At 45.3% G+C, this 20,269-nt stretch overlaps 2 protein-coding genes across 4 annotated transcripts in view; both read right to left on the reverse strand.

Moving 5' to 3' along the window:
- The window catches only part of wnk4a (WNK lysine deficient protein kinase 4a), a 92,989-nt gene that overhangs the window by 66,221 nt on the left and 6,499 nt on the right, over positions 1-20,269 (reverse strand). The window lies entirely within an intron of this gene.
- Positions 3,856-4,150, reverse strand: LOC144500978 (large ribosomal subunit protein eL39-like). Its single transcript, XM_078224477.1, has one exon. It carries the CDS (start codon positions 4,148-4,150, stop codon positions 3,995-3,997), a length of 156 nt encoding a protein of 51 aa, XP_078080603.1. The 3' UTR covers positions 3,856-3,994.

A 20,269-nucleotide genomic window follows, 5' to 3' on the forward strand; every position in this document is an offset into this window, starting at 1 on the left:
TGTGTGTGGGGGGGGGGGGGGGGGGGGGGGCGGGTGGGGTGGGGGTGGGGTGTTCCCTTTTTTATTATTCTTTATGCATCCTTTTCTGCCAGGAGCCAAGGTTGCAGGTGGGGCGGGCTCATTCAAAGACCGCATGGGACCCGTCTCATATGATTCTCACCCCTCAGAGTGGGTAAAAAATTGGCAGCCAAACCGTGAGAGCACAGCCAACGGTCTACACGTCACTTTTCCCAACTGAGTTGACACTCTGAGAGGAGGGAAGGGGGGGGGGGGGAAACAGAAGATTCCGCCCATTAGTTTTATGTACTAGATTTATTTAATTAACTGAATACAATTCAGAAACTTATAGGGTGAGATTTGAACTCTCAATCTCCAGAATAATAGTAAAGACCTCTGAATTGCTGACTCCAAAAATATAACCACCAAGCCACAGTACTCACAGCCTCCTTATCCTGGGACAGGCGAGTTAAACTGATTATTAAACTTCCGTGACTTCGCATATCATTTTGAACAAAAGATTTTCAGCATATCTTCCGAAATTATATTAAGTTCATACCTGACACTTAACTCACACAATCCACATTTAGAAGGGGTAAAGGCTACACGAGAATAAGATTTCGCTAAAAGATTCCAAAACAATTTGAGACATCATCATTTCATATTGATAGAATATTCTCCTTTCTGACTTTGTGATCTCACTGAACAAAACGTCATAAAATATTGAATTAAACTAATCTTAAAATTTAAATCAATCACACAAATGCACAAGTTGTCCTTAAACTAGTAAGAGAGCAGATAAAATCCATTTCTATTGAAAGTATGTGACTGCAAGACCTCGTGTCAATGGTGCTAATGTTGCAAAATCAATGCACCATTTAAAATTTTACATAGCTTGTAAAATTAATTTTTATTTTATGTTCTTATGATTTAAAAAAAATCTATCCAACTTTGAGGTTTCTTGCCATACATCAGTCTGACCAAGAATTTATAATGTCTAAACTGTCGGTTCATTGGGCTGGACTTCCCTCTGCTCCTTTGGTGCAGTAGAAGTGGAAAAGGCCTGGAAATGAGGGAATTTCCACACTGTGCCAAATTTTCCTTCCATCATTCCTGGTGGGATGGATGCCTTATTGCCGCCCACAGCTTGAACGTTATAGCAGGAAAGAATCATAGAATCCCCACCGTGCACAATGAGGCCATTTGGCCCATCGAGCCTGCACTGACAACAATCCCACCCTGTCCTTAACCCCCTAGCCCCATGTATTTACCCTGTTGATCTCCTTGACACCAAGGGGCAATTTAGCATGGTCAATCAACCCAATCTGCACATCTTTGGAGTTTGGGAGGAAACCGGAACACCTGGAGGAAACATGCAGACATGGGAGAACGTGCAAACTCCACAAAGACTGTTATGCGAGGCCGGAATTGAACCTGGGTCTCTGGCACTATGAGGCAGCAGTGCTAGCCACTGTGCCACGAGCCTAGGAAGTTGCCCCATCGCCCTACCTTGGCCATTGATTCCACTGACTCCACGGACCAGCAGAGAGGGTGTAATTGTCCATGCGACAGGAGCAAGTATGTGGAGTGGGCCCTAGAGATGATATTCGGCTGGAAATCTAGGCTAATTTTAAACCATGGGCCATTCTGAGCACGACCCAGTCAAAACCCTAAAAATTGCAGATCTCTCCTGGATCTTCGGGACTTTAAATCTATGAATGATATCAGCTCGTCCTTGTAGTAAGGGGGCTTTCTCTTGGTGACATGAATCTTGCTGGGAATCCAAGCTACATGCTCAATGATCCAACAGGCAGTGAAATAGGTCAGGGATAAGACTTCTTTCCTACTATCTGCCAACAAGAGGAAAATATGTTCATTGTGCAATCAACTCAAATATTCATAGGTGGAATTTGAATTCAATAAAAACTATCTGGAATTAAGAATCTACTAATGACCATGAAACCATTGTCGATTGTCGGAAAAACCCATCTGGTTCACTAATGCCCCTTAGGGAAGGAAATCTGCCGACCTTACCTGGTCTAGCCTACGTGCGACTCCAGAGCCACAGCAATGTGGTTGACACTCAACTGTCCTCCAATGTCAACTAGGGATGAGCAATAAATGCTGGCCAGCCAGCGACATCCGTGTCCCGTGAATTAATAAAAAATAAAGAGCAAGGTGGTAAGTGGGTTTTGAATGCAAGTTTAAGCATGGTGCTATATTATTACAGCCACCTTTTCAAAAAAGGGTTGGGATAAGTCACTGATTATTCAAGTAAGCCTACCTATAGTTGTATTTAAATAAGCCTTCAGTTCCATAAGTGGATCTGCAAATGATCATATCAAGATATCAAAATGCACATGAAAATTTGAACACGATAGCTTAATTCCAATCTACTACATTAGCCAACAAAGCAGTAGCTTTTCATATTATTTGGTTTGAGCAAATTAGATTACATATTGATTAAACTATTGTCAAATCTTTTTCACTCTTGCTTTCGAGCTGTTGTAGCAGTTTACCACGTAGAAGGCAGTCATTAAGATTGTAATACATCAAATTGCTGTCTCCCTGTAACCCTGCAACTTCCTACGCTTGACAATCTCTTAAAAGACATAATGTTCTCTACCTCAACTATTTCCGATATAAAGCTCCAACAACTCTCAGGAATTTGCTCACTCCCTCTCTTTTGACAATGTTAAATGGATCACTCTCATGCAACTTGCTCCTCAAGCAGAGAAAAGGCAGTCTCTTTGGGCCCGATTTTACCATTTTCATTCTAAGTGCCGAATCTGGGCGTAGTACAGATCCGACCGAGAAATCCACGTCAGACGCCCCCATACGCTTTCAGCCATCTCCAGTTCGATCCACGCTGTGGGCAGGGCTTAGTGCTGCCGGAACGATCGGAGCTCTGAACTGCGCATGCGCAAGTTTTAAAAAAATTTGAAAAAGCGCGCCCGTGTTGGGAAAGAAAAAAAAAAGCAGAAAACGGAGAGAGCGGCTCGGAGCGAAAAGCAGCAGTGAGGGTGCATCTCGGGGGGGGGGGGGGGGGGGGGGGGGGCAGATGGATCTCTGGTGGGGGGCAGGGGAGTCTGCTACCACTCTGCGGGCGATCGGTGGGGAGGGAGGGAGGGGGGCAACAGTGTCAAATGCATCGCCCATCTCCACCAACATGAAAGAATTGCCCATATCCAGCAGGATGAAGTCATTCCATATTACGATCAGCACTAAAATGCCACCAATATTTATCATTATGAAAATGTCACCCTGACCCATTGACACGAAGTTATCGCCCATTCCCATCAGTGAAACAACATCTCCCATATCCTTTAGAATGAATATTTTTCCCATATGTTGCATGATGAAAATTTCACTCAGATCCATGACTATGAAAACTTGGGAAATATTCAACAGTTTGAAAAATGATCTTCCATCCATCAGTGTGAAATAGCTCAAGTATCCATCAGTCTGAAAATATCTCCCTCATCTATCAGTCTAGAAAATATCTGTCACATCCAAAAACCCTTCTCATCTCCATCAGTGTGAAAATAGTGTAGGCATACATGAGCATGGAACGATTTCCCTTGTCACAAATTAAGAACAGTAAGAGTTTTAACAACACCAGGTTAAAGTCCAACAGGTTTAGGTTCGGTGAGCAGATATCCACTCCATCTGATGATGAAGGAGCAGGGCTCCGAAAGCTAATGGCATTTGCTATCAAATAAACCTGTTAGACTTTAACCTGTTGTTAAAACGCTTACTGTGTTTACCCCAGTGCAACGTCGACATCTCCACATCACAAATTAAGAATGCATCTCCCCTATTCGTCAGCACAGAAAATATCTTCTGCATCCATCCCAACATCTCTCAATCAATCTACATGAAAGATAATATCTAACAAACAGAACAAACATTCCCAGAGCAAGCAACTAGCGCAAAATCTCCAATGGACATAAATATGAAAATCGACCACCAATCACTGTAGTGATGGTGTATCCCTTTACAGGCCCAGCTTGGTCCTTCTCCAGTGTCTCCTCTTGGAGTTGTACCTGATCTTGTTGCTGGTTTTCATGCAAATCCACTGTGGAATCGGCCGGTTCTGCTTCACCTTCTTAACGAGGAATCGCTTGATCCTGAAGGTTTTGTGGGATGGCATGGCCACACATCCACTCCGGGAGGAGGGATTCGCTCCTCTGGTGGGGAGGAGGGATCGCCCGCAGAGTGGCAGTGGACCCCCCTGCCCCCCCACCAGAGATCCATCCACCCCCCCCACCAGTGAGCGATCGGCCTCCTCCCCACCACCAGACAACGATCAGCCCTCTTGCCCCCCTCCCCACAGAGATACATCTGACCCGCCTCCCCCTCACCCCCCCCCCCCCAGAGATGCATCTGACCCACCTCCTCCTCCTCCCCCCCAGAAATACATCTGACCTGCCTTCCACCACCCCCCCCCCCCACCCCAGAGGATGATCTGGGTCAGAGAGCCGTTGGAGGCTCTGAACCCGCTCTTTAGAAGCTGCAGCGTCGTCTTCAGACTTTTATTTATCAGGTCGCTAAAAGCACGGATCCGGAACGGTACACGCGGCGGTAAAGTGAGAAATGATGATAGAGTTGGGCGGGCAGTTCATTAAATCTATCTAAATGCATGCTAATGCGTTTAAATCGTTGGTCCGCCCGATTTGGGCGCACAACGAATCCCCGCCATTCGCGGCTCTCGGTAAAGTGGCGATTTGCTCGGACGTGGGTGCAGATCGCGATAAAGGCCTCACACCCGACTTTACCGCGATTTCGCGCCCGAAAACGGGTGCAAATTGTTGGTAAAATCGGGCCCCATGTCTTTTCCCCCTATGAAAACCTTCTAGTAAATCACTGTTGATCTTCTTTGCTTTAGTTCTGGTATCTCAAATCCCTCCCATCAATGTGGGGGGGATGGGATCACCATTGACTGAACAGGTCTACCATATAAATGCCCTGGCTACAAGGGTAGGTCAAAGGCAAGGAATCCTGTGGCGAATAACTCACCTCCTGAAGCCTGTTCAGCATTGAAAAGGCACAAAGTCAGGAGTGGGATGAAATACTCTCCACTTGTCTGGATGGGTGCAACTCCAACAGCACTCAAGAAGCTTGACACCATCCAGGACAAAGCAGTCCACTTGATTCACTCCAGTTTCTCATGCAAGTATTGGATGAAGAGTATTAATGTTTGTGTTTTATTTTGAGAGAGAGAAGACTGGAAGTATGGTGATGCCAAGTCCGCAAAGATCACAACCATCAAAAATAATCGTGGTCTAAGCTCCCAGGTAATATTGAGAGCTGTTTAGTCATTTGGTCTAGTGATGATTATTCTACTCAAAATGGTCATAGTTTCATGCAGTTAATTAAATTTCCTGCATTGAAACAAGGTGAAATATATTAGAAAGAACAAAAGCATGAATGAAAGAAAAGAATGAAAGAACAAAAAGAACAAGGAAAAATAAAGTTTTGCATTTACATAGTTCCCTTCATGACCTCAGGGCAGTCCAAAGAACAAAGAAAATTACAGCACAAGAACAGGCCCTTCGGCCCTCCAAACCTGCACCGACCATGCTGCCCGACTTAACCAAAACCCCCTACGCTTCCGGGGACCATATTCCTCTCTTCCCATCTCATTCATGTACTTGTCAAGACGCCCCTTAAAAGTCACTACCGGATCCGCTTCCACTACCTCCCCCGGCAACGAGTTCCAGGCACCCACCACCCTCTGTGTAAAAAGTCTGCCTCGTACATCTCTTTTAAAACTTGCCCCTCGCACCTTAAACCTATGCCCCCTAGTAATTGACTCTTCCACCCTGGGAAAAAGCTTCTGACTATCCACTCTGTCCATGCCTCTCATAATCTTGTAGACTTCTATCAGGTCTCCCCACAACCTCCGTCGCTCCAGTGAGAGCAAACCCAGTTTCGTCAACTTCTCCTCATAGCTAATGCCCTCCATACCAGACAACATCCTGGTAAATCTTTTCTGTACCCTCTCCAAAGCCTCCACATTCTTCTGGTAGTGTGGCGACCAGAATTGAACACTATATTCCAAGTGCGGCCTAACTAAGGTTCTATAAAGCGGCAACATGACTTGCCAATTTTTAAACTCAATACCTCGGCCGATGAAGGCAAGCATGCCGTATGCCTTCTTGACTACCTTCTCCACCTACATTGCCACTTTCAGTGACCTGTGTACCTGTACACCCAGATCCCTTTGCCTATCAATACTCCTAAGGATTCTGCCATTTACTGTATACTTCCTATCTGTATTAGACCTTTCAAAATGCATTACCTCACATTTGTCCGGATTAAACTCCATCTGCCATCTCTCCGCCCAAGTCTCCAACTGATCTATATCCTGCTGCATCCTCTGATGTCCTCATCACTATCCGCAAATCCACCAACCTTTGTGTCGTCTGCAAACTTACTAATCAATCCAGTTACATTTTCCTCCAAATCATTTATATATACCGCAAACAGCAAAGGTCCCAGCACTGACCCCTGAGGAACACCACTTGTCACAGCCCTCCATTCAGAAACGCACCCTTCCACTGCTACCCTCTGTCTTCTTTGACCAAGCCAGTTTTGTATCCACCTTGCCAGCTTACCTCTGATCCCATGCGACTTCACCTTCTGCACCAGTCTGCCTTGAGGGACCTTGTCAAAGGCCTTACTGAAGTCCATGTAGACAATATCCACTGCCCTACCCTCATCAATCATCTTCGTCACTTCCTTGAAAAACTCGATCAAGTTCGTGAGACACAAGCTCCCCTTCACAAAACCATGTTGCCTCTCACTAATACGTCCACTTATTTCCAAGTGGGAATAAATCCTGTCTCGAAGAATCTTCTCCAATAATTTCCCTACCACTGATGCAAGGCTCACCGGCCTGTAGTTACCTGGATTATTCTTGCTACCCTTCTTAAACAAAGGAACAACACTGGCTATTCTCCAATCCTCTGGGACCTTCCCCGTAGTGAGGATACAAAGATTTCTTTCAAGGCCCCAACAATTTCCTCTCTCAGTATTCTGGGGTATAGCCCATCAGTACCTGGAGACTTGTCTACCTTGATGTTTCTCAAGAACCCCAATATCTCCTCCTTTTTGATCTCAACATGACTCAAACTATCTACACATCCTTTCCCAGACGCATCATCCACCAAGTTCTTCTCTTTGGTGAATACTGACGCAAAGTACTCATTTAATACCTCGCCCATTTCCTCTGGCTCCACACATAGATTCCCTCCCTTGTCCTGGAGTGGGCCAACCCTCTCCCTGGCTACTCTCTTACTCTTTATATAGGTGTAAAAAGCCTTGGGATTTTCCTTCATTCTGCTGGCCAATGCTTTTTCATCACCCCTTTTAGCTCTTCTTACTCCTTGCTTTCTACTTTCCTTGTATTCCACACTTGCTTCATGTGTTCCCAGCCTCCTAGCTTTGACAAAGGCTTCCTTTTTCTCTTTGACTCGGCTCACAATATCTCTCGTTACCCAAGGTTCCCAAAACTTGCCATACTTATCCTTCATCCTTACAGGAATGTGCCGGTCCTGAATCCCTATTAACTTACACTTGAAAGCCTCCCACATGCCAGATGTTGATTTGCCCTCAAACATCTGCCCCTAATCTACATTCTTCAGTTCCTGCCTAATATTGTTGTAATTAGCCTTCCCCCAATTTAGCACCTTAACTTGAGGACTACACTTATCTTTATCCATCAGTACCTTAAAGCTTAGATGTGCTTGGATATGTTGATTGGCCATGCTAAATTGGCCCTAGTGTCAGGGGATTAGAAGGGTAAATATGTGGGGTTACAGGAAAAGGGCCTGGGTGGGATAATGGTCGGTGCAGACTCGATGGGCCGCATGGCCTCCTTCTGCACTGTAGGGATTCTAGGAAAAGCATCTTACAATCAACAAAGAATTCTGAAACATAGTCAATGTTATAATGTAGGAAAGCCAGAAGCCAGTCTGTGTACAGAAAGCGCGCACAAACACAATTTGATAATGACCAGATCATTCTTGTTAAAGTGATAAATATTGGCCAGGACACTGGATAACACCCACGCTCTTCTTCAAAATCGTGCCATGCGAACTTTCTCATCCAGCAGAGCAGCATAGACAGGGCCTCAGTTTAATATCTTATCGGAAAGGTGGCACCTGGTCCAGGAGTGCTGCGCTCCTTAAGCATTGTATTAGAGTTCCAGCCTAGAACCTTGTTCTCAAATCCTGGAGCGGGACTTGAACCCACAAAGTTTCTGATTCAGAGAGAGTGCTAACATCTGAGCCACAGCTGACACTGCAGAAGTTTCATAAAATCAACTGGCATTTTCAAATATCATTATTATTATAATAGGAACCAAATGCCCGTCTGAGCTACAATAATTGTGGGCAGATGATTACTACACTCAATATTTTTAGGTCAAGCAGATTTTCCATTTTCCGGGTGATTTTGGCAGTGTTTTCCCAATAGTGGATTAAAGTTAGACATTATGGTGGGTGTGGTTGGAAATCAGTCTTAATAACAGTACATTTTAATAGCTTATTATATAGATGATTTGAATTTTCCTCTCTCTAAATATTACATGGACATAAATGATGCAACCCACACAGCCTCGTCTCCAATTCACCTTTCCTAATCCACTTTGTTCTCAATTCTAAAATATGTTAAATTAGTCATAAAGATTTAAGCCTGACCATCAGACAAAATTCTAATATGTAATCCCTTTGTGCAATTCTTTATTTATTCAAGGGATGTGGGCATCACTGGCCAGCGTTCATTGCCCTTCCCTAATTTCCTTCAGAAGGTGGTGATCAGCTGCCTTCTTAAACCACTGCAGTCCATGTGATGTAGGTACACCCACATGCTGTTTGGTAGAGAGTTATAGCATTTTGATCCAGTGACAGTGAAGGTGATTTATTTCCAAGTCAGAACAGTGAGTGGCTTGGAAGGGAATTCCCAGGTGGTGGTGTTCCACAGAAACTAAAAGCAGGAGTAGGCCATTCAGCCCTTTGAGCCTGTTCCGCCATTCATTATTATGGCTGGTCATCAAATTCAAGATCCTGATCCCCCCCCCCCCCCATATCCCTGATCCCTTTAGCCCCAAGAGCTGTATCTAATTTGTTCTTGGAATCAGACACGTTTTGGCCCCAACTACCTTCGGTGGCAGTGAATTCCATAGATTCACCACTCTCTGGGTGAAGAAATTTCTCCTCGCCTCAGTTCTAAAAGGTTTACCCCTTATCCTCTAGTTCTAGACTCCCCCACCATCGGGAACATTCAGTTCATATGAATCTGCAGTACACCAGTGACTACATTGCCAAAGTACTTCATTGGCTGTAAAATACTTTTTGAGCTGTCCTGAGGTGATGAAAGGTGCTACATAAATGCAACTCTGTCTTTCATTCATTAACTGTTGACAATTCTGGGGACTGTGTGGAGTGGAAAATCAATCACACCTTCTCTATCCGAACAGATTAATCAAACGCAAGACTTGTTAAAAGATGTACTCTCCATGAGCAACACATACAGACTCCTTCACAGTATGTAGCGCTACTCTCCAACACAGCACTGCACAGTCAATACAACTCAACAGGGAACAAGTATTTTCAGACTAATGATGAAGGTTTGGCATGAACTAAGTGTAGACTGAATAGAAGCTTTGGTTGGATCAACTTAGGCTGCATTGGACCAGGTCCAGGCTGATATCCATTCCTCTGTGCTCCACTGCTGGAAGCAGTTGTATTCATACTTTGTGCAGCAAAGTGAAGACTCTAGGAGTAAGCAATTCATCATTCCAGAGTCAAAAGCTATTGAAAAAAAAATCTACTGAACCTTTATAGGTCTGGTATTTGTAAATTTAATGATTTCTTGTCGAGTAGTCTGTTATGGCCAGCAGTTCTTACGCAACTAAGAAACATAATCTCATGAAAATAGTCTTCGGTAATAAATAACCTCGGAAATCTCCACTGCCAAATCATGTTTGTAATATCAGAATGCAATTTAGTTAATTAATTAAAATGACAGCATGTAATAAAACCGCCCCATTTATTTACTCAATCACAGCAGCCAAATGCATTCATGATAGGGCTCAGTTGATATTGAGATCTGTTCCCCAAATCCCAACAAAGTGTCAAATGACAGCACAGTTGTGATAGCCACCAGTGTCAGTTCTAACTCATCTGACTGATACATTTTTATTTGCAATTCAACACACTTTTCCACAGCATGTTAAGGCAACTCTGAAGAAAATACGGCTTGCACTTCATCCTGTTCTTAATTCTCTTATAGAAATCATAGAAACCCTACAGTGCAGAAGGAGGCCATTCGGCCCATCGAGTCTGCACCGACCACAATCCCACCCAGGCCCTACCCCCACATATTTACCCGCTAATCCCTCTAATCTACGCATCTTAGGACTCTAAGGGGCAATTTTTAACCTCGCCAATCAACCTAACCCACACATCTTTGGACTGTGGCAGGAAACCGGAGCACTCGGAGGAAACCCACGCAGACACGAGGAGAATGTGCAAACTCCCACAGACAGTGACCCGAGCCGGGAATCGAACCCGGGACCCTGGAGCTGTGAAGCAGCAGTGCTAACCACTGTGCCACCGTGCTGGGTTAACCCCCTCCCCCAAAACGTACCATGGTTGGAATCTTCCGGCTGTTCACGCCAGTGGATTTTCTGGTCCCGCTGCAGTGAACAGATATTTGGTTGGGCGCCAAATTCTCCATCCTCGCTGCAGTGGGGCGTAAACGGCCGGTAAGATCATGCCTATTATTTTTTATAGCCTAGGCAAAAACCCTGCAGCCGCTGCCAGAGAGAACGGAGAATTTGGCGCTCAGCCAAATCACCGCTCACGGCAGCGGGACGGGAGAATTCCAGCAGTGGGCGAGATCAGAGAATATAGCTCTAAAATCTTGGAAATGGTGCTCTTTAACCAGTTACCAGCAAGCCAACAATTTCTTTTAATTCTCATGATGAGTTCCAATGAATGATTTTCTTAGCAACCCAACCGAAACGAAGAGCGTGCCTGCTATTCGCAAAATGCCTTCCAATGTTTCCATGCCACAGTGCACCTAGTTCTCCAAAGCATTACACCATCGGATTTTCAGCACTTGGAAATAAATGTTCATAGTTACAGGTATTCTTGCTTGATCGGAAAAATATTGAGGACCAGCTAGATTGACCATACTAAATTTCCCCTTAGCATCGGGGAACTAGCTAGGGTAAATGCATGGGGTTGTGGGGATAGACCCTGGGTGGGACTGTGGTCAGTGTAGACTTGCTGGGCCGAAGGGCCTCCTTCTGAACTGTAGGATTCTATGGTCCAAGCGAAGTAGATTTGGAGCGCAATCTTTCCACCAATGAAACTTGACTGTCAATTGAACATAGCCTGATGGTATGAAACCCACTTCTTTTATAATTGCTGCAGACCTCATGTTTTTGCACTAAAGAGAGAAAATTCGCACAAATAACTACAAACAAAGTGAAAGTGACACTTCTTTGGGACTAGGACACATATTTGGGACAGAATACGGAAGGCTTTATCCCAAATTTAATCCGTGCTATTCTGAAGAGTTTTTGGCACTGGTACAAGCCAAAGAGAAGAGAAAAACACACACACTATTCTGATTGTCCTAAACTACACCTCCTTTTACAAATTATTTAAAATATGAATTCTTTCTAATATAAACTTTTGAAGTATGATAAATATTTAAACAAGATGTATCAAAGATTTTAACAGCAAAATTCAAGTTAGAACAGTCTTTAACTTATTACTAGTACCTTCTCCACACAGACAGATTTTACAATCTCTTATAAGCATCATGATTCTTCATTAATTACCCAATGTTCTGACTATTGAGAGACTGTGGACCCAGCTCATGGGGTAAGTATAAATTTATCATGGATCCTACAGTGCATAAGGAGGCTATTTGGCCCTTCGAGTCTGCACCTATTCTCCCACATAGTAACCCACCCAGACCCTATCCCCGTAACCCCATGTATTTAGTCCCAACCCTGGGACATGAAGGGGCAATTTAGCATGGCCAATCCAACTAACCTGCACATCTTTGGACTGTGGGAGGAAACCGGAGCACCTGGAGGAAATCTGCGTGACACAGGGAGAACGTACAGACACTGCACAGACAGTTACCCAAGGCCAGTGTCGAACCCAGGTCCCTGATGCTGTGAGGCAGCAGTGCTAACCACTGTGCCACCATCCAGGTGTCATCTTGTTCAATTTAAAATTGCAGAAATTTGTGCTGTAGATGTTTCAAAATACTACTACGTCTATACTTGTGAATCAGGACAGTAAATAATTATCCTTCAACTCTCACAAGGACCTCAAAACTCAAGATGAAGATTATGTTGAGCAGTTGGATACTCCTCAGAAGTAGTAATTAAAACTGCTGCTTCGGAGAAACATTGGTGATAATTTTACGCTTACTTGTTGGGTAAGAAACCCATGGGATTGGGTGGGACATGGACTTCACTAGGGAATAAAATCATACAGGAGTGTAAAATCAGTGTTGCAGCCTATCCTCACAGGATAGCGGGTTTCCTGCTTAATGAATTAAGTTAGAATTAGCCCCCAATGTTTTTCTTTTCTCAGCTTGAACTTTTAATGATCAACATTTCCAGCGTTTCTTTTGGTTGGGGTTGCCAATTCTGGGAATGAAATATTTTCTCCCCAGGCATCCATCAGGCACTGGGTTAAGTACATTTAATTAAATGCAGAATTAAGTACTCGCACTAGTGTGACTTTTCATTTCATATGCTAGATAGCTGTTGACTTTGGTTGTAAACGAATGCCAATTATGACCATTTTCACGTCATGCAGGAGTTTTAATGAACAATTGTCCAATTGGTAGAGAGCGCTGATTTTAACCCTGCAAACATGGGTCACACTCAAAGTGAGAATGTAGATAAGCAAATATGGGGGCGATGTTCCCACCTCGTCGTGCCTGGCACGGATTGCACCAATCCTGGAAAATACCGTGTGGCGCTAAAATTCAGTCCCACGCCCGACCAAAATGGTGTGCAATTATCCTGGCCCTTTTCTAATGGCACAAACAGGATTGTGTCCAGAGAAGGCACAAGGCTGATTAACACCAGATTGGCTGGATTTCAACCTCATTAACAAGTTCAGCACATGATTGTTCCCCCCCTCCCGGAATGTTCCTCCCTCTCTGGCGGAAGGTCACGCCAGCGTGAATTATTATTGGTCTCCACTAGTAGAGACCTGGTTTTTGGGGGTGGGGGTGGGGGGGGGGGGGGTTGTTGGGAGGCATGGTCGGGCAGTGCCAGAGGCAATATCGAGGGGGTGGGGGCAGCTATGCTGCAAGGGGGGTGGGGGGTTGAGGGCCGTGCAGTGGGGGGCCATGCAGAGGGACCCATCGGGAGGGGTCCGATGCCTGCAACCCGTGTCGGGTGGGGTACATGCTGCTGGTGAGGGGAGTGGGGTCCTGATGTCCATGGGGGGGGTGAAGCCAGGCTGAGAGTGTGACTGAACGTGGGACGATTGCAGTGCGGAGCACACCTGAGAGATCGCCATAGATCGCTCAGTTCCCTCACCGTTATGACACTTTTTTGGGGAAAAGATTGCACCCTATATTTTACCTATTTCACCCATTCAACCTACATGTCCCTGAAGTTGTATTTAATAGCTAGTAACTTTGCATGCATGTTGTTAAATACAGAAATTATCCTGCACACAAACAGTGCCAAAATGTTCAGTGCTTGTGGAACATGAGAAATACATTTGCCTTTTGGCCAATTTGTGGAAACTCAATCTGTCTGATAAAGCCCTATGCCTCAAAACTCTCTGAGCTCATGGCACTTCAAGGATGAACACATTTTTAAGGCAAGCCTATTCTGAGGATCTTTCACAGGAGCAAAATAAAGAGGAATGTCACATTACATTCCGCATGGATGGCCTGAAATGAAGTTTAGGCAGCTTTAGAAACATTTCAACCGACACATTTACTTATTAACATGGAAGCAGGAGGCGGGAGACAGTTGTACCTTTCTGAATGCAGGAGATAGGCAGCCCTGGAAGCAGATGAAAGAGTACAAACTGAGACTGCACTGGGTCGCTTGATAGCTCAGCAGGCTTAACTTAGTGAGTTCCTGCAAAGTGCAATACCAGACAGGTTCCAAGTTCCCAGTCTGCACTGAGTTATTTGATTTCAGACGGAGCAGTTGGATATGTCACTACAATTGGGATCAGTGAATTTAAATTAAGGGAGAAAAATCAAGCCAGGATTTCTGCTGTTCAATACCATCAGGCAAACGCAAGTGTATCTGATCAAGTGAGGACAGTATTGATCTTGGCTCTGCTCACCCCTCCGATTTGAAGAGGTGTGCCGACAATCATTGTTGTGGTGGTTTGCAAATTAATAATGGTCTCTTGAGCTAAGCAGTGGAGGGTGCCTGACATTAATGGGGCCATATCCCAGTAAAGGTTCTGAGGAATGGAGCGAGTGAGATTGGCTAGAATTATTATTGAACAGTGTGCAGCATGAGAACATAGATGGCTACCTTCCAAAAACAGCCAATTACTTCTTACCTTTTGTAATTGTTTCACCCAATTTTTTCCAATTGATATTTCTATTCATCTCGGATGTACTTACACATCATAAAAACAATTCCAATGCTTCTTCAACCAACCAGTCAATAAGCCTTCTGTCATTCCTGTAGCACACATTCAGACCTCCAGGCACAAAGCTGTGCATTCATTGTAGACATGTATCCATTGTAGACATGTAGACATGTGGGGCGGCACGGTGGCAGAGTGGTTAGCAGTGCTGCCTCGCAGCGCCAGGGACCCGGGTTCGATTCCCGGTTTGGGTCACTGTCCGTGCGGAGTTTGCACGTTCTCCCTGTGCCTGCGCGGGTTTCCTCCAGGTGCTCCGGTTTCCTCCCACAGTTCGGAAGACATGCTGGATTGGCCATGCTAAATTCCCCCTCAGTGTACCCGAACAGGTGCTGGAGTGTGGCGACTAGGGGATTTTCACAGTAACTTCATTGCAGTGTTAATGTAAGCCTACTAATGTGACTAATAAATAAACTATGTTTTTCCAATTTTCTGCAGCCTATACTATTGCATAGCTCCAACTTTACTTACAGTGCACGGCTGGCAAAGCTTTTTAGTTTTGTTCAGACTGGCTAATTTGAATTTAAAGAAAAATTAACTCTGGCTGGAGATGCTAGGTTCTAAACCCAATCTCAACTGATGCTCGCATCCAATATCTTATCGGGAGCGAAGCAATCACATCACCTGACATCGCAAAGGAAAATCAGCCAGGAAGGGGAGTTCTTATGCTGTTTCAGTACCTTTTTGGCAGATTGAACAAATATTCATAGGTAACACTTTTCCACTCTCAAACAAAGCAGACATAGGTGGGCGAAATAGGCAGTTTAGGGGAGGTGGCGACAGAGTGGTGTTGTCACTGGAATAGTAATCCAGAGACCCAGCGCTATGCCCTGGGGTGCTGTGTCCAAATTTTCACAATGGCGGATGGTAAAATTTGAATTCAATAAAAATAAATCTGGAATTAAATGTCCAGTATTGAGCATGAACCCATTGTTGATTGTGATTTAAAAAAACCCTTCTGGTTCACTAATGTCCTTTAGGGAAGAAATTCCGCTGACCTTACCTGATCTGACCTACATGTAACTCTCAGCAATGTGGTTGACTCTTAAATGCCCTCTGAAATGGCCTAGCAAGCCACTCAAATGTAAAGCAATTAGGGATGGGCAATAAATGCTGACCCAGCCAGCGATGGCAACATCCTCTGAATGAATAATAAAAAAAAATGGAAGAAAAAGTCTCAAGTTTCAAAAAGCGAAGGTGACACAGTCATAACAAAAACGTCACCTCCTTACACTGTCAATCTTAAGGCGAAGTTATATTTCCACTCTTGCATTGATGGGAAATGATTTCCAGGAACAAACTGATGCAAAAAGTGGCAACATAACGAGTATAACAGGTTCCAATCTAACACATAAGCATACTAAAGCCAAAGAACAGTCAGCCTCCCCCTTCCTACCACAAGGATGTCTTTTGACACTTTTTGAGTTCACATCAGCAGCAGTATAACTCCAGTCCAGAACAAGGTTGCATGGATAAAATGTCCAGGTGGGCACTTCAGCCTTCTAAAAACTTTGAATGGAATATTAAGTACTTGCTGTTTAGAGAGAGGCGCTCATCCATGGAAATGTAAGTGGATGAAAAGTTGGTTTTTGCTGGTCAGACTCGGTACTTGTCCATTTTAATAACAGTTTGCCAGCAGTAGATACGAGTCTCAGATTCTTACCTACATCATAACTGCAGCCTTAAACTGCTTTTACTTTTCTGCCAGTTTCAGTTCAGTTATCAGCCTGTATTTATAAGCATCGGCCCTTGGAAAGTTCAAATGTTATAGTCATATATATATTTGGGTAGAAATCTCAGCATTTTGAAGAGCAGGGTTGATGGTGCATTACTTTTCATGAGAATTTTCCCATTTAATTACAAAGTAGGGCCAAAGTTCAATTCCTATTGAAAACAATGGGATAATTTTCCAGTCCCACACGCTCATGCGCAGGTCATGTTGGGGCCGTGCGGGGCAGGAGAATTGCAGGGGAGGGGCATTTAGCGCCAGCGAGAACCCCCTTTTGGGATTCTCCCTGCCCTCATGCCCCAACTTAATCTTGATCCTGCCCAGCAAGGGTGGGAAACAGATTGGCATACTTAAATATTTTATGTTTCAACCCAGATTCTCCCTGCTTCCGGGACTGTCCAACCCTCGGTTGGGTACCAGGAGTCAATCACTACTGGCTTCCACAAGTGGAGATCAGGCATGATGGTCACGTCTGGGGGGGGGGGGGGGGGGAGGGGGAGTGTGCTCAGAGACCACTGCCCACAGGTGATTGAGGACATGGCTGGACAGTGCCAACCTGGCACTGCCCCCAGCACCTGGAGGTGCCAACTTCATAGGACCATAAGACCACAAGACATAGGAGCAGAATTAGGCCACTCTGCCCATAGAGTCTGCTCCACCATTCAATCATGGCTGATATTTTTCTCATCCCCATTCTCCTGACACTACCCTGACGGAGAGTTTTCAATTTCACTTTGAGATTGGGGCATCCTTTCCAATCTCTCTGAAGCTTATGTGTTTAGGGTCCGCCCCTTCCCGAACTGGTGCAAAATTCGCTCCCTCTCAGGAAATGACTAAGTGCAGGAGGATTGTGGTCAGATTAGTGCCGGACATGCTGGGGCAAATCACAGATTTTTTCACCCGAAATGGCACTTAGTCATTTTTTGGGAAAATGCCATCCAATGAGTCCCATCATCCAGCTTTGTCAACCAGGTACCGTTTATTTATTTATGTGTGTCACAAGTAGGCTTACATTAACATTGCAATGAAGTTACTGTGAAAATCCCCTCATCGCCACACTTCGGTGCCTGTACTCTGGGAGAATTCTGCATGGCCAAGCCACCTAACCTTTCCTTCGGCTCAGGCAAAGAACAAAGAACAAAGAACAATACAGCACAGGAACAGGCCCTTCGGCCCTCCAAGCCCGTGCCGCTCCCTGGTCCAAACTAGACCATTCTTTTGTATCCCTCCATTCCCACTCCGTTCATATGGCTATCTAGATAAGTCTTAAACGTTCCCAGCATGTCCACCTCCACCACCTTGCCTGGCAGCGCATTCCAGGCCCCCACCACCCTCTGTGTAAAATATGTCCTTCTGATATCTGTATTAAACCTCCCCCCCCTTCACCTTGAACCTATGACCCCTCGTGAACGTCACCACCAACTTGGGGAAAAGCTTCCCACCGTTCACCCTATCTATGCCTTTCATAATTTTATACACCTCTATTAAGTCTCCCCTCATCCTCCGTCTTTCCAGGGAGAACAACCCCAGTTTACCCAATCTCTCCTCATAACGAAGCCCCTCCATACCAGGCAACATCCTGGTAAACCTCCTCCGTACTCTCTCCAAAGCCTCCACGTCCTTCTGGTAGTGTGGCGACCAGAACTGGACGCAGTATTCCAAATGCTCTGTCTGAGCCTAAGAAAATGGCAGTAGAACGAGGGGCAGATTTTGGCAGCGAATGAAAAGACTTTCGAATTGTGGGAGGAAACCCACGCATACCAGGGAGAACATGCAGACTCCACACGAAGAGTGACCCATGTCGGGAATTGAACCCAGGTACCCTGATGCTCTGAGCCACCAATGCTAACCACTGTGCCACCATGCTGCTGGTACTGACAGAGTTGTTCCCCAGTACTGAGTGTTGCTTTTAGGGCAGGAGGAATAAGGAGAAATAGTTGTTGGGGTGGGGTGGGGGGGGGGGGGGGTAAATATGCAAGGAAATGTAAATTATAAAATGACATTGTTTACCTGCAGTTTGTCTGTTTTCTCCTTCATTGATAGATGTAACAAAGAACAAAGAACAATACAGCACAGGAACAGGCCCTTCGGCCCTCCAAGCCCGCGCCGCTCCCCGGTCCAGGATTGAATCCTGAATCCAGGATCCCCGCCCAATTTTCCAGCCTATCTACATCCTAATATCCTATCCACCGAGCTGTCCCTCACAGCTACGATGCTTTGTTCATCACAACCTATTAACTCACCCCCACCCCCCCATTCCAGACCATGTGATCTCCAGGGAGAGACGAAAACCCAGAGTGAAAACCCCAGGGCCAATATGGGGAAAAAAAAATCTGGGAAATTCCTCTCCGACCCCCTGTGGCGATCGAAACGAGTCCAGGAGATCACACTGGCCCTGATCAGAAAATGCTTCCCAACCCTATTCATTTCCACTTCTGCTTTACGAACACCATCTGAATTCCCTCCCCCCGAGACAGGTTCCCAACTATCCGCAGTCTCGCTCTGTACTGGCACCAGCAAGATGATCATAGAATGAAGCCTTGAAACGAGAAACAAAGAATTAGCCCGCGCCGCTCCCTGGTCCAAACTAGACCACTCTTTTGTATCCCTCCATTCCCACTCCATTCATATAGCTGTCTAGATAAGTCTTAAACGTTCCCAGTGTGTCCGCCTCCACCACCTTGCCTGGCAACACATTCCAGGCCCCCACGACCCTCTGTGTAAAATATGTCCTTCTGATATCTGTGTTAAACCTCCCCCCCTTCACCTTGAACCTATGACCCCTCGTGAACGTCACCACCGACCCGGGGAAAAGCTTCCCACCGTTCACCCTATCTATGCCTTTCATAATTTTATACACCTCTATTAAGTCTCCCCTCATCCTCCGTCTTTCCAAGGAGAACAACCCCAGTTTCCCCAATCTCTCCTCATAACCAAGCCCCTCCATACCAGGCAACATCCTGGTAAACCTCCTCTGTACTCTCTCCAAAGCCTCCACGTCCTTCTGGTAGTGTGGCGACCAGAACTGGACGCAGTATTCCAAATGCGGCCGAACCAACGTTCTATACATCTGCAACATCAGACCCCAACTTTTATACTCTATGCCCCGTCCTATAAAGGCAAGCATGCCATATGCCTTCTTCACCACCTTCTCCACCTGTGACGTCACCTTCAAAGATCTGTGGACTTGCACACCCAGGTCCCTCTGCGTCTCTACACCCTTTATGGTTCTTCCATTTATCGTGTAGCTCCTCCCTACATTATTCCCACCAAAACGCATCACTTCGCATTTATCAGGATTGAACTCCATCTGCCATTTCTTTGCCCAAATTTCCAGCCTATCTATATCCTTCTGTAGCCTCTGACAATGTTCATCACTATCTGCAAGTCCTGCCAGTTTTGTGTCGTCCGCAAACTTACTGATCACCCCAGTTACTCCTTCTTCCAGATCATTTGTATAAATCACAAACAGCAGAGGTCCCAATACAGAGTCCTGCGGAACACCACTAGTCACAGGCCTCCAGCCGGAAAAAGACCCTTCCACTACCACCCTCTGTCTTCTATGACCAAGCCAGTTCTCCACCCATCTAGCCACCTCCCCCTTTATCCCATGAGATCCAAACAGGGACATTGCTTTTACTGCCTACATTTTGATTTATTCCCCTGTACTTGCTGTTATCAAATGGCCTTGGATTTAATATCAGGCATGCAGCTTGTAAATTTAGTAAATATTACTTGGCTGGTTGCATGGGCCTCTTACGTATTTTGCACAACCTCTTGCAGGGTTGGAGAGCGGAAGTGGCAGACTTGTAGCAATCACAGAAGTGTTGCAGAATGTTGGAATTGGTACCAAACTTTGGAAAACGAGTTT

Source organism: Mustelus asterias, chromosome 11 (assembly GCF_964213995.1).
Source record: "Mustelus asterias chromosome 11, sMusAst1.hap1.1, whole genome shotgun sequence".
Taxonomy (NCBI): domain Eukaryota; kingdom Metazoa; phylum Chordata; class Chondrichthyes; order Carcharhiniformes; family Triakidae; genus Mustelus; species Mustelus asterias.

Excerpts from the sequence above, each read along its gene's own strand:
- LOC144500978 (XM_078224477.1), bottom strand. The coding sequence starts at position 4,150 with ATGCCATCCCACAAAACCTTCAGGATCAAGCGATTCCTCGTTAAGAAG.